Source organism: Mobula birostris, chromosome 4 (assembly GCF_030028105.1).
Source record: "Mobula birostris isolate sMobBir1 chromosome 4, sMobBir1.hap1, whole genome shotgun sequence".
Taxonomy (NCBI): Eukaryota; Metazoa; Chordata; class Chondrichthyes; order Myliobatiformes; family Myliobatidae; genus Mobula; species Mobula birostris.
In genome coordinates this window covers 85,968,354-85,994,388 of record NC_092373.1, presented here as the reverse complement: position 1 = coordinate 85,994,388, position 26,035 = coordinate 85,968,354, and the positions used below count along the sequence as shown (strand labels likewise).

Below are 26,035 nucleotides of genomic sequence, written 5' to 3'. Positions count from 1 at the left end.
CTCATTTAGGACCTCATCCACATTCTCTGCCTCAAAGTACATTATTTCCACCCTTATCCCTGAGTGGTCCTTCCCTGCCCCAGTTATCACCTAGATCTTCATGTATGTATGAAGTGCCTTTGGATCCCCTTTAATATTACTTGCCAAAGACTTTTTATGACCCCTCTGAGCTCACTGAATTCTCTTCTTGAGTTCTTTTCTGGTTTCTTTATAATCCTCAAGAGGCTCCACTTGATTTTAGATTCTTAACCTTTACATGCATTTCCTTTTTCATCTTGACCAAATTCACCACAAAGTCCCCTTGCCTTGTCACACTTGTCCTTTCTTCATACAGGAATATACCTGTCCTGTACCCTGTGCAGTTTGTCTTTAAACCACCCTCCATATGTCAGATGTAAACTAATCCAAAAATAACCGTTCCCACTTAGCCCCTGTATAATATTCTTGTTTATGTCCAATATAATATTCCCTAACATGTTCCATACTTATCCATAGTTATCTTAAAACTTACAGAGTTGTGATCACTGTTTCCTAACCATTCTCCCACTGAAAGGTTAGACACCCAGCCAGGCTCATTACCCTAAACCAGGTCCAGTATGGTCCCTCATCTTGTTACAGTATCTACATTTTGATTTAAGAAACCCTCCTGAATGTACCTAACAAATTCTACCCCATCTAAACCTCTCACACTAATGAGGTTCCAGTCTATATTAGGGAAGTTGAAGCCATCCACTACAAAAACCCCTGTTGTTTTTATACCTTTTCTTGATCAGCTGCATCACTGCTCTTCAATGCCCCTGTGGCTATTGAAAGGATCTGCAGCTTAAGAGGACAAAAAAGATATTGGGCAAGGCCCAACACAACCACTTTCTTTATCTTGAAATTCCTCAGAAAATTAGCACACTCCACACTGATCACTTATCCTCCATGACCCTATTATAGTGATTGCACCTTTCTTTACTTTTTTTTAAAAAGAGTTCTTTACTCAGTGAATGAGCCCCTCCTTATGTCCCCTCTGACTGCAGCTGTGATACTCTCCCTGATTAATAGCATATTTCTCTCCCAACCCTCTTTACCTTTATCTTTTCTAAGACACTGAATCATGGAACCTTAAGCATCCATTGCTGTCCCTCTCTCAATTAAGTCTCTGTTATGCCACAAAATTGTAGTGCCATGTACTGATCCACACTTTACATTCATGACCCTTATTCCTAGCTTTAAAATGCACCCACTTCAACCCATCATCCCATTGTATTTTAAAATTCTCCTGCATGTCCTTCCTGGTCATGATATCCACCTTCCTCTCAATCTCTCCACTTTCTGACCTGGTGCTTTGTTCCCTATCCCCATGCCAAACTAGTTTAAAACCCTCCAAGTTGCACTAAAGAGCCTCCCGACCAGGTTATCAATTCCCCTCCAGTGAAAGTGCAACCCATCACTGGTCATCTCAATCCAGAAGAGTTTCCAGTGTTTCAGGAACATGAAACCCTGCTCTCTGCATCAGTTCCCCAGCCACTCAATCATCTATTCCACCTTTCTATTCCTGCCCAGAGATTATTACCTATGAGGTCCTGCCCTTCAGCTTCGTTATACTCCCTACAATAACTGTGCAGGACCTCTTCCCCCTTTCTATTATGGCACTGGTGCCAAGTATACCACCGTTCTCACCTTACCCCTTGAGAATGTCCTGCAGCCACTCTGGGAGATCCTTAACGCCGGCACCTGGAAGGCAACACACCATCCCAATGTCTCTTTCACAGCCACAGAATCTCCTGCCTGTCCCCCAGTCTCCTACCACCATTGCTCTGCCCGACTTTACTCTTCCCTGCTGAAACGCAGAGGCAAACACAGTGCCACTGACCTGGACCTACAGAATAAATGGAATAAGTAGAAGGTGATTTCGAAGGAGTAAACAAAAAAATGCAAGGATCAAAAGGGGCACTAATAAAGGGAAAGAGACAGGTATGAGAAGGAGACAGAAAGGTTACAGCAGTACAACAACTAATACGAGCACTAATGAGTCTAGGACATACCATATACTATACAATGAATGGCAAGTTACTAGGAAGTATTGATGACCTTGGTGTACAAGTCCAAACACCCTTGAAGGTGGTAGCGTGCATAGATAACATGGTGCTGACCAACTACTCACACTCTATCCACAAGTCCTTCATCTCAGGAGAGAAACAGAGCGGTCTCTCAAAAATATTGGAGGAGCTTGTTTTGTTTTGCATTGGCCTTTATGGTGTTAACAAACACATAACGCTCCACTGTTTAATTTTTGACTGAAACATCATGATGCACAGGCATTCCCAAGCAAACAAATGTGTGTGAGAGTGTGAAAGGTATCAATATTATCACAGTTAGAAATAAATGAGCTGCTTTTGCTTATGGTGAATGGATTAAAGCTTCCATTATTCACCAATGAAAGTGACTAGGAAGATTGAAACATCGAGGTGAACGTGAAAGGCGAGCGAGCGTTCAGCACTAGCTACCTGCCTTTTGAGTCCTCTGCAGCCAGAGGAGCCTGTGTGGCTCGGAGGATAGGCCTGTGCACTTACTGTGTTTAGTGTAGGGGGAGGGGAGTTTAGCAGCAGATGTTCTTGTTGCATTTTTGCACAAAAGGGATAGGGGGGCTGTTCTTTTTTTGTGTGTGAGTGGGTTTGTTGTTTCGCTTTGAACTTACTTCTACGGTTTTTCTTTGTTTTGTTGCTATCTGAAGAGTCTGAGAGTTGTATACTGCAGATACTTTGATAATAAATCAATCTTTGAACCTTTTTTTTTAAAAAAGGGCTCATTTACCACAGGTAAGGATGGCAGATTTCCTACATCAAGTAACCTTTGCTAAATATAAAATTTATTTCAAATATTTAAATAAAATTCCCTATATTACATTTAAGTTTCACAGAAAATGAAAAGTATCAAAAAGACATAGAGGCTGGAAATGTTTAATAAAAAGGGAAAATCTGAATAATTAGATCAACCAGTATCCATGGAAAGAGAAACATTAATATTTCCCATAGCTGGGCCAATAATTTTTGCTCTTTGCATAGATGCTGCGTGACGTGCCAAGCTTTTCCAGCATTTTCTATTTATATATTACATTTCACAGATGGCATCTTTGGGATTTGAATGCAGTTCTCTCAACTGTCAGATTATGATTCTAGATTAACACCTGAGGAACATAACTATCAAACAACCTCCATATTCGCTGTATAGCTAAATGTGGACTTCTAAGATCGGGGACGGCAGGGTCGAGAGAGTGGAACTGCCTCAGCATAATGGGTTTTCCACTTTAAAAACTCAGCCGCGCAGGTATCCTGTTATCGTCGGACACCACCACTTTACTACGATACACTGAAATCAAAGTTGAATCAGAAAAGATTGCTTTACTCCACCTGCGTACCTCAAGCTCTTAACTGCAAAGACTAATGACTTAGAAGTCTTTCTTCCCGGACTTGCTGTCCTATGATCTTCTCATATCCCTTTTGCCAATCACCTGTCCAGCTCTTGGCTCCATCCCTCCCCCTCCTGTCTTCTCCTATCATTTTGGATCTCCCCCCTCCCCCTCCAACTTTCAAATCTCTTACTAACTCTTTCTTTAGTTAGTCCTGACGAAGGGTTTCGGCCTGAAACGTCGACTGTACCTCTTCCTACAGATGCTGCCTGGCCTGCTGCGTTCACCAGCAACTTTGATGTGTGTTGCTTGAATTTCCAGCATCTGCAGAATTCCTGTTGTTTGCATTTTTCTTTCTCTCTCTCTCCTTTTTCTCCCTCTGACTATCCCCCTTGCCCATCCTCTGCGTTCCCTTCCCCCTTTTCCTTCTCCCTGGGCCTCCTGTCCCATGATCCTCTCATATCCCCTTTCCCAATCACCCGTCCAGCTCTTGACTCCATCCCTCCCCCTCCTGTCTTCTCCTATCATTTTGGATCTCCCCTTCCCCCTCCAACTTTCAAATCTCTTACTAGCTCTTCTTTCAGTTAGTCCTGACGAAGGGTCTCGACCTGAAACGTCGACTGTACCTCTTCCTAGAGATGCTGCCTGGCCTGCTGCGTTCATCAGCAACTTTGATGTGTGTGACTTAGAAGGGGCTGGTATTGCTTGTCACAAAGTACTTGGTCATGAACGGGAATATGACCAGGTTTCTCTTATGCACTACTGAGAACATTGCAGGACAATCTCAGCAGCGGCAAGATGAGCTCCACGTGACTTTTCTAATAACGCTATATTCTTACCTGGATCTCTTAACATCTTTTCTATTTCCAACCGGTACCACGGCCCTTGAACTTCCTTCAAGTAGATCCTTAAGTAGCATCTGAGCACGAACTCTCCGCGTTTCTTCGCTCCTCTCTCTCACCAGCGTGCATGGAGTGTCGGTGCCGCCATAAGTTTTCACCCATGATGCGAGTGTCCATCCCCACCTCTAACCGCAAGGCCCAACAGAGCAGCTCCGCGACAGCTGCCTGCGGGTTGCAGCGGCTTCCTCATCCCGGCCCTTGATGGTGCTGTCACGGAAGGCGAACGCGCTTGCGCCCTGCTGGAGGGCGGGCCGAGAATCTTGTCCCTGTAGTCTGCTGGCATGGTGTTGAGCGGGAAAAGCTGCGGATCAAGCCGGACAGTAACGAGTGAGTAAACCTGACAGGCTGGGGCAGCAGTGAACTGACGTGCGTGTGGATTTGCAGTTGACAGGCCTTGCCGCCTGGGCACTGTCCAGTGGTTGTGATGGTGACGGGCTGTGGCTGCGCAGGCTTCCCGGACCGGTACGGGCCTCCTACAAACACGGCTCTAAAACATCTTTTAAACCCCCTGGGCTGCACCGTTAAGTGAATTCTTAGCTCCGTTAACTAGAGGGGGCAAAAACACTAATTTGTCTGATGGCTCATTTCGAAAGCTGCAACTTTACTCTAAAGCCTATAAAGTGCTTATAGTTCAAAGGCTTGATCCATACGATCGGCAGTATTTTAGCGTCAATATACAGTGGATTCCGATGAATTGGGGCAGGAGCTTATTTGGGACAACTCTTAAAGAACAAACACAAATCGAGAAATTAGCCAGGATTCGCTCCGTTTGTTTGGAGACATTATGCCACCCATTTGTTGCGGGAGACGGTCAGTAATGTGCTTCCAGCAAACAGTTGCGTATGCTTGTGTTAAGTTACCATTTAGGCCGAAGGACGCTGATTCAAAAAGCAGTGATTTTTTTATATGTTGCTTTTATTTTCACTTTAAAACAAATTTGAGACCCTTGCCGACGTTCCACAAAAAGATTTGACAATAGCCGTAAAAATTACCCTGCTGGACCATCCGCCTAACACCAGTTATCAGCCGACAGAGATAACTGGAGTGCTGAACTCCACATCCGCAAGATAAACTGTGAGAAGAATGGGCTAACAGGGATATCAGGAAACATCCCAACGATGAAAGCGTGATAATCCAGATGTTGAAGAGGCCATCAATTAGTGGGTTTCCATTGTAACTGGAGGTGTGGAAATCGTGGGACCAATATTAAAAAACGTCAGAGAAGCTCGCTAAAAAGCTGGGTCACTAAGATTTTAAAGCAGTCTATGGTTGTCGCGAAGGAAACAACCGTACAGTAAATGCACTACAGTAAATTCAAGAAAAGGTACTGCTGATAGTGTAAACATGGAAATCTACAGAACTCCCCAAGTAGCTTCAATTGTTTTGTGCAGATAATATCTGCAATACCGATGAAATAGGTCTTTTTTTCATTGTGTCACGCAGGACTGTTCCCTTTGCTGCAAACACGCAACACTTATCAGGTTCAAAGAAAGCAATAACGGTGTTGTGCGTTCAATTATGTCAGGAAATGATAAAAGAAAGGCATTGTTTATTATTGGGGAAAAGCATTAAATCTCCATGCTTTAAGGGGCTAAGAGTGGATTTTCAGCATCTGCAGACTTTCCAAGACAAAACAGCCAACTTGATTGGCACCCTGGCAAACACATTCACTCTCTCCACCTGATGCACATTGGTTTGTGTGTGTGTGTGTGTACCCATAACTAAATACACAAAGAACACATTTTGGCTCCTGAAGCATCGACTGTACCTCTTCCTATAGATGCTGCCTGGCCTGCTGCGTTCACCAGCAACTTTGATGTGTGTTGCTTGAAAATCCAGCATCTGCAGAGTTCCTCGTGTTTACATAAAGAACACTGCAGAGTTGCCGAGTTTACTGCAGTAGCACTTCCCAAACCTGCAGTTTCATTGTGAAAATTAACAAGAGCAGCAAATGCAGCTGCAGACCCCCTTCCAACTTGTAAAATTCAAAGTAATTTTTTTAAATCAAAATACAGTACATATACGTCTGTCACCCAGGTAACTTAGAAATATTACCATTCCTTCAACATTGTTGATCTAAGTATTCACTGGCACTGGTGGCAGACTTTCAGCAGAAGGACTGTAGCAGTTCAAGAAGATAGCTCACCTTCGCCAAACAAAATGCTGGAAGAAGTCAGCAGACCAGGCGGCATCTATGGAAAAGAGTATAGTAAACATTTTGAGCTGACCCTTCAGCAGGACTGGAGAAAAAAGATGAGTAGTACAGTTAAAAGGTCAGGAGAGGGGAGGGAAAAACACAGGTGAGAGGTGAAACTGGGAGATGGAGGTGTGAAGTAAGAGCTGGGAAGTTGATCGGTGAAAGAGGTACAGGGCTGGAGGGGGGGAATCTAATAGGAGAGAAGGGAGTGGAGCATGAGGGAGGCAAGGAGATGTGTGAGAGAGAAAAGGGAATGGGGAATGGTGAAGGAGAGGAGGAGGGGGGGCCATTACCGGAAGTTCGAGAAATCAATGTTCGTGCAATCTGGTTGGAGGCTACCCAGACTGAATATAAGGTCTTGTTCCTCCAACCTGAGGGCAGCTTCATTATGACAGAAGAGGAGGCTATGGATAGACATATTAGAATGGGAATGGGAAGTGGAATTAAAATGGGAGGCCACAGGGAGATCCCGCTTTTTCTGTTGGACAGAGCATAGGTGCTCGGCAAAGCAGTCTCTCAATCTACATCGGATCTCACCGATAGACAGGAGGCCACACTATGAGCACCGGACGCAGTAGATAACCCCGACAGTCTCACAGGTGAAGTGCGGCCTCAACTGGAAGGTCCCAGCTCTTTACTTCACCCCTCCCTCTCTGGTTTCACCAATCATCTTGTGTTTCTCCCTCCCCCCCCTCCATCTTTTAACTCTACTCTATCTTTTTTTTCTCCAGTCCTGCTGAAGGGTTTTAGCCCGAAACGTCAACTGTACTCTTCCACTGATGCTGCTTGGCCTGCTGAGTTCCTCCAGCATTTTGTGTATGTGGCTTGGATTTCCAGCATCTGCAGATTTTCTTTTGTTTGTCACCTTCACCAAGGGCAGTTAGGGATGATCAAAACATGCTGGCCTTCCCAGTGATACTCAGATTCCAAAATTGAATTTTTAAACTTAAATTCAGCATTCAACTTTCTCCTACTGGTGCTTTTTAATTTTTTCAAATGGCCAGAATTTTTATAAAGTAATACAGGTTGAAAACAGACCATTCAGCCCAACTCATTCATGTCAACCATGATGCCCATAAAGATAATACCATTTTCCCATGTTTGGTTTGTATCTGTCTAAACATCTATATATGTACTTAACCAAAGTCTCTTAAATGTTGTTACTGTTCTTGCTTCAACCACTTTCTGTGGCATCTCATTCTCTATATGCTCTGACTGCTTCATGAAGAAGTTGCTCCTCAGGTCGTTCTTAAATCTTTCACCCCTCACCTAAAACCTATTTTCTCTAATTTTTAGTTCCTCTTCCCTGGGGAAATGACTATCTGTGTTTACCCTATCTATACCACTCATAGTTTGAAGCAAGTCATGAAGCAAGGGCCTCCGCAATTTCTTCCCTAGCTTCCCACAAAATTCTGAAGATGCATTTGGTCAGGCCTTGGGGATTTATCTACCTAATGTGCTTTAAAGCGACTAGCATTTCCTCCCTGGTAATTTCATGTATCATCCCAGGCATCATCACTTACTTCCCTCATTTCTTTAGCATCTATCATTTTCTCCACAGTAAATCTGAGGAAAAATATTCATAAAAATTTCATCCATTTCCTGTGGCTCCACATATAGGTGACCATGCTGATCTTTAAGGGGCTTAAGAACAATAAAATTAAATATTGTCTCCTTAGCCACCCTTTCAGTTGTAGTATATCTATAGAAATGCTTGGGATTTTCTTTACCCCCATCTGCAAGATCCATTTCATGTCCTTATTTTGCTTTCCTGATTTCCAACTTGTGTATTCCTACACTTGTTATCACTATTGAGAGACTTAATTCCCCATTGCCTAAATCCAATGAATGCTAGTTTCCTGACTAGAGCTCCAATATCTCTCATCAACCAGGCTTCCCTGTACTTGGCCAGCCCTGCCGTTCACCATAGCTGGAACATGCTGCCTCCTCTGGACTCTTGATAGAACACTTTTAAAAGCTTTCTACTTGCCAGTTATCCTTTTACCAGCAAACAATCTTACCTATTTGATTTCTGCAAGATCCCTTCTTGAACACATTTAAGGGATTCCACCCTCTCGAAGTCCATTGTATGATGGATGGTCTAGTCAATATTAGGGAAGTTAAAATCTCCAAATAAAACATACACTATCTATAATTGCTCTACTTATCTGTTCTTTCAGTACCTGCTGATCATTTTGGGGATGGGGGGCTCATATGGTAGTCCCATCAAAGTGACCGTCCCCTTGTTTCTAAGTTCTACCCCTATGGCCTCACTGGATGAACCTCTGGGAATATCCTCTCTGTTACTATGCCATTCCTAATTAAAAAGACAACTGCCCCTCTTACCCGTACCTCTGTAAAGCCTATAGCATCTGTATCCTGGAACATTAAGCTGCCAGTTCTGCCCCTCTCAGCAATATTTCTGTTATGGCAATAATATCCTAGTCCTCAGAGCCAATCATGTTCTGAGTTCATTAGCTTTACCTCTTAAGGCTTTTGTGTTAAGTAAATGCAGTTTAAACCAGTGGTCATTACTCACTTGCTCTTGTTGACTACAGTGTTTTCCTCTGTCTTCTCATTTACCATTCTACTACTCAGGATCCCACTTCTGTACCAAACTAGTTTAAACACGCCTGAGTAACATTAGTGAAACTTCTAATCAGAATATTGCTGTGCTCCCAGTTTAAGTGCAGCCCATCTTGTACACTTCATCCCTATGTCAGAAGCCATCCCAGTGAGAACCTGAATTTCTTCCTCCTACGTCAGCTTCTCAACCACCCATTCATTTGATCTTTCGTGCTATTCCTGCCCTCCCTACAACTATATAACCTATCTGAAACCAGATAATTGTGAAAGACAAGGCAACATGGATTAATGTACTTAACTCGCCCTTTTAGAATTACTTAGCGGAACAGATAGATTTACTTAATAAGTTTAGTAAATGCAAGAAGAATCCCTTAGCTAGGTTAGTAGCAGAACTGGTGGAGCAGAAATGTAAGAAGCTGTAGGGGTGGGTTTGGCCCAATACCTCACTGGCACATCTCTATCCACAAAAATCCCCACCATTCGGGCCATGCCATCTTCTCATAGCTATCTTCAGTAGGAGATACACAAACCTGAGGTCCCACACAATCACATTTAAGAACCACTACTTCCCTTCAACCATTCAATATTTGAACCAACCTACACCACCCCATTCACTACCTAGTTATAACTACATTATGACCACTCAGTGCTACAATGAACTATTTTTGGTTCTAATTATGTTGTGACGAGAATACACATAAATTAAGATGTTTGCTGGCCTGGGCTAGCACCAGTGGCATCAGCAGTTGGTCTGCCACCTGTCTTCAGGGGAGGGAGAGATAAGGAACACAGTGAAGCACCATTTGGAGATGTTAATGAAGGAGCCATCAGTCTGGGTATTGTCAAGATCGGCTCCCTCTTTGAACCCTGAACTGTTTGAAGTGATGGACAGGCGATCTGGAGATGTGTAATGAAGGGACGGGAGAGAGAGCTGTCTAGAGCGGCTCCCCTTTGAACCCTGAACTATCTGAAGTGATGGACAGGCGATACCCCAGCAGGGGGATAAAAAGGGACAGGTTCGTTAAGGCAGAGCACACGACACCACGAGTTAACGAGACCCTGGAAGCGGTGCCCCCCCGCAAGTCGGCGGGAGTCGTTTGGAAGGTTGGTTGCGGAACCACGCCTTAGACGCACAGGGTGGAAAGGTACAATCAGCGGGAACCCGGTGTGTGTCCGCCCTTGCTTGGGTGCCAGGTTCACTGCAGAGGATCGACCGCATCTGGAGGAGGGGTCACAGTCGGTGACCTCAGGTGACATCACAAAGGACTCACCCGAAAGCTGCTTGTGAGCAATATCGCAGGTCTGTGTGTGGAAGCCGTTTTGAATGATCAGTCATTCTCGTTCTGTCTCTCCCTCCCCCCCCCCACGTTGTCCATCGCCATGGCAACGATTACTGCGAACTGAACTAAATTGAACTGGACTTTGTGTCACTTTGAAACTGGTCATTTACCCCTAGACAACGATAGAGCTTGATTAATCTCGTTATCTTAATTCTGTGCACATGTGTTTACCATTGCTGAACTATTGCATTTATTATCCTTTCGATTACTGTGTTGCTTGTTTCTTTAATAAAACTTTCTTAGTTCTAGTAATCCAGACTCCAACTGAGTGATCCATTTCTGCTGGTTTGGCAACCCAGTTACGGGGTACGTAACAATGTTCTTTCTGTATATCTTTTAAATTTATGTTTAATTAACTTTTCTTGTGAATGTTGTGTTTCTAATGCAATGTGCCAGTACATGCATGTACTTGTGCATACGGCAATAAACAGGACTTGGACTTTCCAATGTAGGAGCTGCTCCCAAGTGGTACACATGGCACCTCCCATTGGGATAGATGTCACTCCTAGAAATGGTTATTTTCTCAGCGAAACTGTTCAAGTAGAAGAGTGATTGTTTTTTATGTCATTGATGATTTTCCTATAGACAGGTAAACATTTTGAGAAGACCATGGAAGAAGGGAAGTAGATGCACAGGCTGCTTGCAGATCCCTTACCCTGCTGGGGACCCTGTCTCAATGAACTGATCTTTATTCAGGGGTTTTATTAAAGTTTGACATGTGGTCTTTGTTCAGGAGGATGGTAAGCTGAGACTGCTTTGGCTGTTTGAAGATTTCAGTATCAGAAAAGCTTTTTTTTCCAGTTGATTTGCTGGAAAATTGAGAGCATTTTGGCACTTGGCAAAATTCATGAATTGGAAATCTTTCCTATTGATTTTGTGGCAAAATCTAAAACTACGTGTTTCAGAACTTATTAATACAGCATACTGATACAAGCCCATAGCTGTTCCTGATCTTCCATCTCTTTTCATTTCTTATTTAAAATTTTGTTTTTGGGCTGTTGGAATAAGAAAGTCACAATGAGATCCAACAGAGAATTGAGAACTTTTTTACCCAACAACACTGGAAAATGGGGAACAGGAAATGCTTGAACCAAATATAACTGATGCTTTTAAGGAGAGAGTGGACTAACATGAGAAAGAAAGTAGTTATACTAGTAGGGTTACATAAAAAAGACAAGAGGAAGCTTGTGGGGCATTGCCACTAGCAGAGACCATTTGGGTTGAATGAACTGTACTTGTGCAATGTCTGTTACAAATTGCGAATGGAACTGGACACCCTGTCATCACAGAGTCTGACAGCATAGAAACAGGTCCTTTGGCTTACTGCATGAGAATGGGATACATGAAAACAATTTTCTGTTTTTGATTGTTTCAATATCCTGTGCTAATCTTCAGCCAAGAACATTGTCACAGTTCATTGACTTTGTTATATCCAGTTCATATACTGTTTATGATATTGCAAGTGATATATTGAATTTGTTGAAGATTGGTACCTGTAATGATGTGGATGATAGGAGGCAGCCAAGACAAATTATTAACTTGCTACTGCTGTCTGATTTCACATGCTTCAACCTTGCAACAGCATTCTGGGCTTTGTCGTTACATGTGGAGGCAGCTAATGAAACCTCTTACTAGCTGTTCACTGGACATGCTGAGCTCAAAAGTTTCTATCAAAACCTGTGTTTATAGTATCAGTTACTTTATCAGCATTTTTATCATTTTGTAAATAATTCACTGTGGTTTATGGATTTGACTTTTTGCATGTGTTTTGCAGCAGTTTGAGTTATCTATGAAGTGCTAAGCGATGCAATCAAATGCATGCATCATGACAACAGATGTACCATTATTTAGTCAAGATTGTCAAAAGATGGCAGGAATGCAGAAAGTACCTAACTCCTCGTCTGAATAGTAAGTATGATCATAGGGAAATACTGTGGGGAATTGCTGTGTGATCAGGCAAAAGGAACGCAGTGAAATCGGATTAATATATATCTACAATAGAAGTTTGAACATTACAGCATAGGATCTGGATCTACAGCCCACAATGTCTGTGTCAGCATAATGCTTAGTTAAATTAATCTGTCCTTCCTTCATGATCCATACCCTCACAATCCTTGTATATTCATAAAGTCTCTTGAACAATTGTATCTGCTTCCATTCCCGCTCTGGCAGCACATCTAAACACCTACAAGATTCTGTATTTAAAAAAAAAAGCACAGTATGTCTCCTTTCAACTTTTTGCCTCTTACTTGAAAGCTCTGCCCTTTAGTATTTGACAGTTTTACCCTGGGAAAAGATTCTGTTTGTCTATCTGTGCGTCTCATAATTTTAGAAACTTCTATCGGGTCTTCCTTCACTCTCCAGTGTTCCAGAGGAAACAATCCAATTTTGACCAACCTCTCCTTATAGCTAAAATCCTCTAACCCAGGCGACATCCTGGTCTAGCAAATCTCTTCCGAACTGTCTCCAAAGTTTTCATATCCTTCCTGTATTAGGGGTACCAACACACATGCAATACTCCAAGGGTGGCCTAATCAATGTTTTATACAACTGCAACATGACTTACTGACTTGTATAGATTAGGCCCCTAGTGACGAAGGCAATCATGCCATACACCTTTTTTACCATTCCTTGCTACTTTCAGGGAAGTATGGAATTAATAATAAGACCATAAGATTTAGGAGTAGAAATAGGCCATTTAGCCCATCGTGTCTGCTCCACCATTCAATCATGGGTTGATCCACTTCATCCTGTCATCCCAAGTCCCCTGCTTTCACCCCATACCGTTCAATGCCCTGGCTAATCAAGAACCTATCTATCTCTGCCTTAAATACACCCAATGACTTGGCCTCCACAGCCGCTCGTGGCAACAAATTCCACAGATTTACCACCCTCTGACTAAAGTAATTTCTCCGCATCTCAGTTCTGAAAGGACGTCCTTCAATCCTGAAGTTGTGCCCTCTTGTCCTAGAATCCCCTACCATGGGAAATAACTTTGCCATATCTAATCTGTTCAGGCCTTTTAACATTTGGAATGTTTCTATGAGATCCCCCCTCATTCTCCTGAACTCCAGGGAATACAGCCCAAGAGCTGCCAGACATTCCTCATAAGGTAACCCTCTCATTCCTGGAATCATTCTCGTGAATCTTCTCTGAACCCTCTCCAATGTCAGTATATCTTTTCTAAAATAAGGAGCCCAAAACTGCACAGAATCCTCCAAGTGTGGTCTCACAGTGCCTTATAGAGCCTCAACATCACATCCTGGCTCTTATATTCTATACCCCTAGAAATGAATGCCACATTGCATTTGCCTTCTTCACAACCGACTCAACCTGCAGGTTAACCTTTAGGGTATCTTGCACAAGGACGCCCAATTCTCTTTGCATCTCTGCATTTTGAATTCTCTACACATCTAAATAATAGTCTGCCACCAAAGTGCATACACTTTCCAACATTGTATTTCATTTGCCACTTCTTTGCCCATTCCACTAAACTATCTAAGTCTCTCCAGTGTCATTTTGTATTGGTCCTATATCTACCCTCGACTCTCTTTTACCCTTTATATACTTAAAAATCCTTAAGAGTTTTCATTGATATTAGTCGCCAGCTTCCTCTCATAATTCATCATTTCTTTCCGAATGACCTTCTTAGTTTCCTTCTGCAAGTTTTTAAAAGCTCCTCAATCTTCTATCTTCCCACTACCTCTGACTTCCTTGTATGCCCTCTCTTTTGTTTTTACTTTGGCTCTGACTTCACTTGTCAGCCACGGTCACTTCCCTTGTCTTCCCTTTGAAAAGTTCTTCTTATTTGGAATATATCTGTCTTGCACTTCCCTCATTTTTTGCAGAAACTTCAGCCATTGCTGTTCTGCTGTCCTTCCTACAAATGTCCCTTTCCAGTCAACTTCGGCCAGTTCCCCTCTCATGCCATTGTAATTTCCTTTATTTCACTGAAATACCGATACATTAGATTTTATTTTTTCCCTCTCAAATTTCAAAGTGAACTCGATCATATTGTGATCACTGTTCCCTGAGGGTTCCTTAACCTTAAGCTCTCCTAACACCTCTGGATCATTACACAACACCCAATCCAACACAGCCTATCTCCTAGTGGGCTCAACAAAAAGCTATTCTAAAAAATTATCCCTTAGACATTCTACAAATGTTTTTCTCTTGAGGTCCAGTGCTGGCCTGGTTTTCCCAATCCACTTTCATGTTAAAATCCCCAACAATTATCATGACATTGCCTTTCTGACATGCCTTTTCTATCTCCTGCTGTAATTTGTAATCAACATCACGGCTGCTGTTTGGAGGCCTATATACAACTGCCATCAGGGTCCTTTTACCCTTGCTATTTCTTAACTCAACCCATAGAGCCTCTACATCTTCACCTTCTAATCCTATGTCATCTCTTTCCAATGATTCAGTATTATTTCCTATACACAGAGCCACACCACCCCCCTCTGCCAACTAACCTATCTTTCTGATACACCGTATATCCTCGGACATTCAGCTCCCAATGGCAGCCATTCTTTAGCCAAGTTTCAGAGATGGCAACAGCATCATACTTGCCAATCTGTAGCTGAGTTTCAAGATTGTCCATTTTATTTCTTATGCCACGTGTATTCAAATACAACACTCTCAGTCCAGTATTTGTTGCTTTCTACTTTAACTGCACCAAGTCTCTATTGCCCTGTGACTCATGCCACTGGCTTTGATTAAGCGTCATCTCCTGCCTGTTCTTTTTGTAATCTCAGTTGTACGCTATCTAATAGGTAATGCTACTTCCTAATAATGAAATATGTTTCCAAATTCCTAATTTGTTTATTTTTTTTTTAAATTTTCCAACCAAAAGAGGGATATCCTATTTACTCACCTCTAAAAATGTCTTACTGACTTCTTTCAATTTGACATCCAAGCTAAAGTGGTTACCAAAAAATTGTGGATTGAAGTAACAGGTTGAAGAGCCTGCCAGCCATGCATCCAACTGCTTGCATTTGAATTGCGTGCTTTAACTCTTCACTTTATTGAGAAACCAAACCAGTCAAAAGTAAGTTCAGGTTCCAGAAGGTGCGCAGCAATCTGACAGCAACTGTGAAACTTCCTGAAACGATCACCCACCAGACCACTCTCCTGCTTTTCTGCTTTAACTTTGTCTTCTTTCCAACCAAATGAGTTATGCCGCGCCATTTATCATTTCCTTAAAGATTCTTGCTGACTTCCTATACTCGCCGAACAAACAGGTACTGCTGACTACTGTCCATGTATTGCGACACCAAATATGTGTCACCTATGCCATCCACTCTTTGGGCTTGAATAAAGCCAGATTTACTATGTGGCAGTTTCAGCTATGAAATATCCAGACATAACTGGATTGAAATCTCTTGCCATCTTCCCTAGAATGATTTGGAATTTTAGAGAAGAGATCATTATTAGTGTATCACTGTTGGATTTATACTGAGGTGCGAGGAATGAAAGCATAAAATACGAGTTCAATAAATGAGTCCACTTTATGAGGAAGAGAGCTTCACCTCCTCAGTCTAGGATAGATTTGGATCTAGGCTGCAAGACTAAAAAATAGTAATCAAACCATGGCCCCATGCAGCCACTTTCACCAGTAATTATCCATGCTTGTGATAAACCTTAGATATGAACAGTCATTTCTTTTTGCCATTAAGCGGAGCTAAGGTCCCATGAGTTGAAGGATGTGAAATAGTTGAAATAATATTTTTGCATTTAAAACAGTATTTACATGGATTATAATGCAACTACGCCTATGGAGAGTGAAGTAATCCAGACTGTTACTGAAGCCATGCACGAGGCCTGGGGAAATCCCAGCAGTTCATATGCTCCAGGTATGTTGTGCATACGAACACACCTATGTGACCTCTAACAGGATGTATCAGATCACACTTATTCAAAACATAAAATGCTGGAGATGTTAGGCATCTATGGCAAAAGAAATAGAGTTTCTGCTTTGAAATTGAATAATCCATGTTTTGATGATCTCTTGAAGCAGGTTGTAGTTCATGTTCCCAAGCTTTCAAGTGTATGAAACCGATGTAATGGGAGTTTTGTAGGTAACACAGATTAGATTAAAGCATGGATCAGCATGTAGAATTATGATACTGTAGCCATTAGTGAGACTTGGTAGCAGCAGGAGCAGCACTGGTAGCTCACTGTGCCAGAGTTCCATTTTTTAGATATGATCGGGGGGAAAATAATAAAAGCAGAGGGGTGCCATTACTTACCAGGGAAAATGTCACAGCAGTGCTCAGACAGGACAGACTTGAGAGCTTTTCTACTAAAGCTACTGGGTGTAACTGAAGAATAAGAAAGGGGTTTATCATGTTAATGAGATTATATTGTAGAACACATAATGGACTGATCTGAAGGAGCAAATTTGTAGAGAGGTAGCAGACAGTTACAAGAAAAATAAGATTGTGATATGAAGTAACTTTAACTTTCCACATATTGGCTGGGATTCTCCAACTAAAAGTTTGTCAAATGTGTTCAGGCAAGTTTACTTAATATATAGAAGGAACGAGACAAGGCAGATAACAGAAGTCTGTATAGGGGAACACATTGGATCTAGCAATCATAACTTAATGAGTTTCAAATAATTATGCAGAAGGATGACCTGGGGTTGAGATTCAAAATTGGAGAAAGGCAAATTTTGACGGCATCAGAAAGGATCTGGTGGGTGTGGATCGGGATAGGTTGTATTCTAGCAAAGAGATGTTGGTAAGTGGGAGACCTTCAAAGGTGAAATATTGAGAGTACAGAGTGTGCATTTTCCTATTAGAGTAAAGTACAAGGCTAACAGGTTTAGTGAACCTTGGTTTTCAAGAGATTGAGGTTCTGATTAAGAACAAAAAAGAAGTGCAGAGCAGGTATAGGCAGCAAGGAATGAATGTTGCGCTTGAGGAGTATAAGAAATGCAAGAGAACACAAGAGGGAAATCAGGAGAGCTCAAATAAGGCACTAAGTTGTTCTGGCACACAAGGCGAAGGAGAACCCAAAGGGTTTCTGCAGATAGTTTTAAGGGCAGAAGGATAGCAAGAGACAAAATTGGTCCCTTGAAGATCAAGGAGGTCATCTATGCATGAGATAAGAGAGATCTTAAATGGATTTCTTGCAGCTCTCTTTTCTCGGGAAATGGGCACAGAGTCTATAAACTAAGGAAAGATAGTAGTGAGGTTATGTACCGTATCTGGATTACAGAGAGAAGGTGCTTGCTGTTTTGAGGCAAAATATGGATTTGTCCCCAGTCCCTGGCATGGTGTCCCCTTTCACCTTGTGGGATGCTAGTACAGAAATTGCAGGAACCCTGGTAGAGGTAAGTAAAATATCCTTGGCAACAGGTGAGATGCCAGAGGACTGAAGCACAGCTAATGTTGCTCTGTTTCTGTACTGTAGTGCTCTTTGACTCGATATAATACATATAGTAGAATAAGGCAGCCCATCAGCCCTTTATGTTCAGCCGTTTTAGTCTGATTTTGATGTACGTTACCTTTTCCATAAATAAACTAATATATTTTAAAACTAGGAACATGTTCTGAAAAAGTATGCCAGTAGTGCATAACTGACTGGAATTTAGACATATTTGATTCATATAATTGATTTTTTACACTAATTACCAATTGTGCAAATGCTATTACTTACTTTGAAAACCATAGGACTGCCATATTCACTTTTATTTTGCACGTATAAGAAGTTCAGGGCAGTGACCTGAATAAAGCAGTCTTGAAGTGCAAAATATTCTGTCGCCATCAATAATTTCCGTCAAGATTATCTGGAACTTCCTCATAATTTTGAGGGAAACTGCAATATTTTTTAATAAAATGGGCACTGGTAAAATTTGACTTGTCCTTTTAGTCACTTTTAACCGGAGAGAAAGATCTTTTCATAAAAGTGTACAAGTACAAAATTTTTGATGCACAGAATACCCTATGAGATCCTGACTTCTTGCTAGATGTGATATTGCAGTTACTATCCTCAACGCTGATTTAAAAACTTTCCATAGATGCTCTTCACAAATCATCTACTTTAAACAATGGTTAACTCTAGAAAGCCCACTGCAGTATAAGATGCTTTTCTTTTTCTGAGAGCTCCTTCATTAAAATAGATGGTCCTTTTTTTATTCCTGGCCATTTTACTTTCTCATTCCACTGTTGTCATTGAAGCTGGAAAACACATTAAGAAAACAGAAATTTTTGAAGTTGTTGGTTAACATCTTATGCTATTTAAACTTGCAAATCAGAATATGTTCTACTTTTAAAAATTAAAGACAAGTTCTTGCAACTATTTTTCTTGTTACTAGGTAGGAAAGCCAAAGAATGGATAGATTGGTCAAGGGAAACCATAGCTCAGATGGTTGGAGGTCGCCCACAAGATATAATTTTTACTTCTGGTGGAACTGAGGTAAGAATACTCTTGTATACCAACGTATTGTAAATGCATTCAGGGACTCTCACTCTCAAATGCCACTCAAAGATAACTCACTCCACCTCTGCCATCTCTCACCCTAGTTCACACCCCATCTCAAACAGCAAGCACCCATCTTATCCCCATCAAGCAGAGAGTAAATTCCATGGCTGTTGTACAAGGCATGGATATATCATAAACATCTAATCTGCGTATGGTTCCAACACAGATGGATGTGGCATTGATTATCCTGAGTAATTGATAATTGTGCTTAATTATAAATCCTCTTTGCAGTGAGCTTAGTCCATTTGGTGTTGTGTTGAAAGTCCTTTCAAACAAGGCTTTCTCTGAATAGAGAACTTTTCAAATAGGAATGCAGTGGATTCCCGTTAATTGGGACACATAGTAACCAGTACATTTTAGCTCAATTAAGCGGCTGCTCCAATTAGGCAAAGGTTCATGACAAGAGCCAAAAAGGTATAAAAAAAGATAAACTATTGTTTAACTGAGTAACAAATTTAAGTGAAACACGGAACAAATTAGAGCACTACCAATACCACTGCTGTATTCTGGAACTACGAATTAGTTCCTAATAGATATTGACGAGGTATGGGGTGCCCAGGGAGGGGTAGCACCTCTGGTGAAGGTGCTTGTCATGTCCATTCCATGGGGACTTTTGGTCCCTATCAGACTCTCGGCTGTCACCTCTAGCTCCAAATTTTGAGCGCGGCCACACTGCTTCAACTTCTCCTTCATGTGCCTTGCGCGTTACACGCTTGGGCGATCATGGCACTCCACATCGAACGATCCCTCACAGTGTCAATGATATCTCGCACAGTTAGATCTGTTAGTTCTTTCACAGTGTCCATATATTTTCTTCTTTGCCTTCCTCTACCGCGTTTCCCAAACATATGCCCTTGTAATGAAAGACATTCTATTTCTCCCTTTCTGATGACCTGGCCCAGGAATTTAAGTTTCCCCCTCATTTAAGATTCTCATTAAAGATCTTTTTGTATGGGCATGTTGGAGTACTGCTTCAACAGGCAGGCTAAACCAGGTGAGGGTAGCCGGCAGCCACATACACCAGTGAAATAGGGAGATGCCTGTTCTAGAATGCAAAGTCAGCTCCGGCAGACTGAGTGGATGAAACTTACAGTGATATCCAACGGCCAGGAAGCTGGCTATGCAACGATCTGTGGAAAGCGAAGGTCATGACAAAGCACAGAAGGAGTCACGGTCACCCTCTGCAACCAACGGAGACCTCAGTTGTGATGTTTGTTTGTGCTACTGGACCCGGACTTCCGAGGTCAAGAGAAGGAAACTGTCCCAGTACAACAGCTTTTCCACTTTAAAAAGTTTCACTCACAGGTTTCCTATCATTGTCGAACACAATGGATGGCCACCCACATTTATTGACAGAAGAATTTATTCAATGTACAGTATGTCATATTTTGATTGACTAAATGAACAAAATCAGCGCAGACACCTAATGCAGATAAATGAACTGCCTTCATGCAATGCTTTCGACAATTGCGTCATCCAAATCTTCATCTTCATTGTAACATTCAAGATAATTGTCAATACTTTCATGTTCTTTGTAGTTCCTAAATTGTTGAAATAGTGAAATCTTTTCATTTTCTCTGCTAGTTTTGTCTGGCATCTCCAAACCTAAAAGCTTGAACCCACAGTGAGCAAAACAATTCTGAGTTGTCTTACTGCTTCTTTCTCATCAACTAATAGCAACAAAAGGGATACTTAATGAATACTTTGCTTCAGTGTTCATCAGTGAAAAGGACTGTGGCAATTGTAGGTGTGACTTAAAGCAGACTGAAATGCTTGAGTGTATAGGCATTAAGAAAGGAAGTTCTAGAGCTTTTGAAAGGTATTAAGTTAGGTAAGTCACCAGGACCAGTTGCGATGTACCCCAGGTTACTGTAGAAAGCAAGGGAGGAGATAGCTGAGCCTCTGGCAATGATCTTTGCATCATCAATAGGGACAGAAGTACCAGCGGATTGGAAGGCTGCAAACATTGTTCTCTTGTTCAAGAAAGGGAGTAGAGATAACCGAGGAAATTATAGACCATTGAGTCTGACTTCAGTGGTGAGTAAGTTGTTGGAGAAGATCCTGAGAGACAGGATTTATGAGCATTTGGAGACTTAATCTGATTAGGGATAGTCAACATGGCTTTGTCAAGGGTAGGTCATACCTTACAAACCTGATTGAATTCTTTGAGGATGTAACAAAACACATTGAAGGTAGAGCAGTGGATGTACTGTATATGGATTTCAGTAAGGCATTTGATAAGATTCCCCATGTGAGGCTCATTCAGAAAGTAATGATGCATGGGATTCAACAAGATCTTGCTTTGTTGATCCAGAATTGGCTTGACCACAGAAGGCAAAGTGTGATTGTGGATGGTTCGTATTCTGCATGGAGAACAGTGACCAGTGTGTTCCGTGGGGATCTGTTCTGGGACCCCTCCTCCTGTGATTTTTATAAATGACCTCGATGAGGAAGTAGAAGGGTGGGTTAGTAAGTTGTTCATTTCGGAGGGTCAAATTTAAAGACAGAATATAATATTACTGGTAAAACTGTTGGCAGTGTAGAAGAGATCTTGGGGTCCATGTCCATAAGACGCTCAAAGCTGCTGCACAGGTTGACAGTGTTGTTAGGAAGGTGTATGGTACGTTGGCCTTCATCAACCGTGGGATTGAGTTCAAGGGCCATGAGGTAATGTTACAGCTATATAAGGCATTGGTTAGACCCCACTTGGAGTACTGTGTTCATTTCTGGTCGCCCCATTGCAGGAAAGATGTGGATGCTATAGAGAGGGTGCAGAGGAGATTTACAAGGATGTTGCTTGGATTGGAGAGCATGCCTTATGAGAATAAGTTGAGTGAATTTTGCCTTTTCTCCTTGGAGTGCTGGAGAATGAGAGGTGACCTGTTAGAGGAATATGAGGGGTGATTGATAAATTTGTGATCTGTAGGAGGAGTCAATTTTAGAAACCCTAGCACATTTATTTTTCAACATAGTCCCCTCCTACATTTACACACTTAGTCCAGCGGTCATGGAACATACGGATCTTGGACTTCTAGAAAGTGCCTACAGAAGGGGTGATTGGTAAGTTTGTGGCCTAAGGTAGAAGGAGATGAGTTATACAGCTCTCGTTACATGCACATGCAGTTCAACTCTTTGAGTGATTATGCAGAAAGTTTGAAGTTAATAACTCATCTCCTTCTACCTTAGGCCACAAACTTATCAATAACCCCTGCTGTGGGCACCTTCTGGAGGTCCAAGATCCGTATGCTCCATGACTGCTGGATTAAGTGTTTAAATGTAGGAGGGGACTATGTTGAAAAATAAATGTGTTAGGTTTTCTAAAATTGTCTCCTCCTACCTTAGGCCACAAACTTATCAATCACCGCTCGTATAAGAGGCATTGATTGTGTGGGTAGCTAGAGGCTTTTTCCCAGAGCTAAAATGGCTATCACGAGGGGGTATAACTTTAAGGTGCTTTGAAGTAGGTACAGAGGAGATGTCAGAGGTACGTTTTTCACACGGAGTGGTGAGTACATGAAATGTACTGCTAGTGAAAGTGGTAGAGATGGATACGATAGGGTCTTTTAAAAGACTCTTCGATAGGTAAGTGGAGCTTAGAATAATAGGCTATGCAGTCGGGAAATTCTAGGCAACTTCTGGAGTAGATTACGTGGTCGGCACAAGATTGTGGGCCGAAGGGCCTGTCGTATGCTGTAGATTTTCTATGTTCTATGTTCTAAAACTCACTGCTTTTTGAACACAAACACACGCAACTGAAGCCACTTAAAAGCTGTTTGCTCTAAGCATGGTGTAGTGTCTTATGGCCACACAAGTATACACAACTGATGCTAGTTAAAAACTTTATGGCAAGTCTCCTGTCCCAATTAAAGGGCATAGTGTCCCAAATAAACAGAAGAAATCCCGGCTATTCTCTTGATTCATTTTTTGTTCTTCAAGAGTTGTCCCAAAGAATCAGCTGCTCTGATTAACCAAAGGCCAAATTAACTGGAATCCACTGTATTTAATAATATAGTGCACAATGTATTATCACTTACATTATATCTAACATTGCATGCCAAAAAGTGACAAAAAATACAAAATGTTGAAATTAATACCCTCGTTTTCTATGCATTGGCTCCTCAAAAGATTGATAAGAATTTGAAACACCCAAACTTCGAGTCAGCAACTAGTCTCAACTAAAGTTCCAAAATGTTTGTGTTTTCCAGGCTAATAATCTAGTCTTTCATACAGCAGTCAAGTACTTCTTGGATCATCAGCACCAGTTGGTACAGAATGGTGGGGGAATGGAGCTTGGAGAGATTACTCAGTCATTACCTCACATTATTACATCAAATGTTGAACATGACTCTGTGCAATTGGTGGTGGAAAATCTGGTCAAGGAGGGAAAAGCAAGTGAGACTATATTGATGGTCTTTTTTTTTTTGAAGTACTGTTTAGCTTCTCTCTTTAAGGTGCTAATTGATGGAAAGTTTGTGAATATTACATAATATGCAAGGCTGCAAAAAGCACTGAACAGTTAATGTAGCTGCTATATTGTGACGCTACATTACCATTTGGTTTGACTCATTCTTTATTATTTTGTTAAAAGCAAAAGCAAATTATCAATGACTATATCCTCCCATGTTCAAATAAAAATGACTTGTTCACTGGAGGAACTTCTTCTCTCTCTAGGATGGACAACCATTTAGATATGTTTTGTTTCTTCTTGGTATAATGTAACCCTCATCATCTAAAGATTTAGACAAATTACATGATAAACCTTGGCAAGTTCAGTCCTTTACATGTATATATGTGCACCTGAAGTCCCCAAATTTGTTGACTTAAGAGAGACTGCAGATGCTGGAAATTGGAAGCAACATCAGGCAGTATCTTTGGAGAGAAACGTCTCACCTGCTGGAAGAACTCAGCAGGTGAGAAATTTCCCTATGTAGATGCTGCCTGACCTGCTGAATCTTTACAGCAGTTTGTGTGTGTTTCCCCAAATTTATTGGCAGATCGTGGGATCTAGCGATTTTTCAATCTGCAGGTTATTTTAGGAGACCAAGAATGTGTGAAAACTTGTTGCTCTATGATCATTCAATTTTAAAGTTTAAGGAAAGGAACAGTTGCAGAGCATATGAAGCTAAAGGAAAGAATCTCAGGAAAAGACGAAGACAAGATACTAAGGACAAAGACAGGATGGCAAGTTTTGCAGAGACTGATACTTATATACTGAAATAAAGGCACATTCCTGAGAAAAGCGCAGGACCACTTAGAAGAGGCATAGCATTATGCCATGTGTTAACACTTAGCCAATGAGAAATGAAAACGGGATGAACTGTTATATAACTGCTATACTGGTTTGCTACCAGCAGGTGGAGACAAATCCACATATTGTAAAAAATACAGGTCAAAATATGTTAGTGAAACTACAATTTCAGTCTTGTTTAGAGCTAATTAATTCAGCTAATGCATTATTAAAAGCATAAAAATACCAATTCCAACACAACCTAGTAACTACAATATTCTAATGGCAGAGTGCAAACTTGCTGAGACTTTTCTTTGCATTTAATGCTGGGGAATTTGTACTGGCTTAGACCTGGTATGGGATCCTTGAGCTGTTTTCATATAAGGCTTTATAAAACCTACAAAAGGTTTTATAGTTGCAAGGAGCAGAATTAAGATATCAAATTTTTAATTATTGGTGTTCATTTCTGGTAATATACTTTGGGGAAAAAAACAGCTATGAAAACTATGAAGTATTATTTAATTAAAGTTTTTATTGGACATTTTCTATGGAAACTGCTGGAGATGCTTTTTTATGTAAACAGACAGCTACTTTACCCCCCCTCCACCCAAATTCCCCAGGATAAGCATCTGTGGAGGTTGGAAAAATGATGTTCTTCCATAAACATTGAATGGGTAAAAAATAATCTGATTTCCACCTATGCCACTCAAAAATTAGTTTTGGCCCATTTTTTGCTGACTACCCATATAACATATCATTCTTTGCCACATGTTGGACCTCTGCTTGTAAGATAATGGAGTCTCATAATATTGGCCTATTGATTATGCAAAGCAAATTTCTGTGCCCAGTTCAATGATCTGGAACGGTCTGAGAGTTTGCTGCCAATACCGCCAATGCAATAGCTCTAAGATTTGCTATGTGCCTATAATGTTAAGGGTCAACAAACTTCATAAAGGAGTGCAGTTTAGGAAGGTTGAGTTGACAATTGAAACTTTCAGGCCACCTTATCATGATGAAGTACCTATCCATATTAATCTTTTTCACCAGCACCTCATCCACAGCTTACTATGGCTTGGCAATTTATGTGCTTGGCCAGATAGATACTACTTAACTGTATAAATACCTGCCTCTACCATCTCAGGTAGTATGTTTCAGATTTCACCCACCTTCTGGTGAAAAAAAATTATTCTTCAGATCCCTTCTAAACTTACACCTTACCTTTAACCTATATCCAGTGGTTATAGACATCTCTGCCTTGAGGATTTTTTTGGTCTACTTATGCCTCTCAAAATTTTGTATACCACTATTGGTTCTCCGCCCCCCCCCCCCCCCCCCCGACTCCTCTGCTCAAAGGAAGGAGGGAAACCACGCTTATCAGGTATATTGTCAAAAGTGAAACGTTCCATCCCAGGTTGCATTTCATCTGCACCCTTTCCAGTGCAGATTCAGAGACTTGACAGCGATGGCAGTAAGCAGAAGGTCCTGCTGGTTGGTTTGGCTTCCCATCATAGAGGCTGAACTTTCAAATATTCAAAGCTATTGTATCTGGTGTATTGTGTGCTGTCCAGGTCGTCACCCAATGAGTTGCATCTCATCTGCATCCTTTCCATCTGCAATCACAGCCTTCCTATAGGTTATTACCAGAACAACTTGCATCTGCCCAGGAAAAAAATGGTTGCTATGATTGCAAGACCTACTCAAAGGGTCAAAAATCTTCCAAGAGCATACAGGTGAAATACGTTGGAAGTCTTTAAATATAGTAGATTCCAGTTAATTAGGTCATTGGTTAATCGGGCAGGGCAGCTGCTTATTTGGGACAACTCTTAAAGAACATAAACAAATTGAAAAAATAGCTGGACAGGTAATAGCATAGCAGTTAGCGTGACATTGTTACTG

The 26,035-nt window shown here is 41.4% G+C and overlaps 1 protein-coding gene across 3 annotated transcripts in view; it reads left to right on the top strand.

Annotated features, from left to right (window-relative positions):
* The first annotated feature begins 3,999 nt into the window (after window positions 1–3,999).
* Window positions 4,000–26,035, top strand: part of scly (selenocysteine lyase) — a 53,241-nt gene continuing 31,205 nt past the window's right edge. Inside the window, exons 1-6 of one of the 3 annotated variants that reach the window (XM_072255718.1) lie at window positions 4,001–4,626; window positions 10,666–10,728; window positions 12,197–12,330; window positions 16,168–16,277; window positions 18,746–18,846; window positions 23,118–23,304. In XM_072255718.1, coding sequence (XP_072111819.1) covers window positions 12,227–12,330; window positions 16,168–16,277; window positions 18,746–18,846; window positions 23,118–23,304 — 502 coding nt within the window. In that variant the 5' untranslated portion in view covers window positions 4,001–4,626; window positions 10,666–10,728; window positions 12,197–12,226. Of the gene's footprint in view, window positions 4,627–10,665; window positions 10,729–12,196; window positions 12,331–16,167; window positions 16,278–18,745; window positions 18,847–23,117; window positions 23,305–26,035 lie in introns of all 3 variants that reach the window. The other 2 variants (XM_072255720.1, XM_072255719.1) reach the window with 2 other exon arrangements.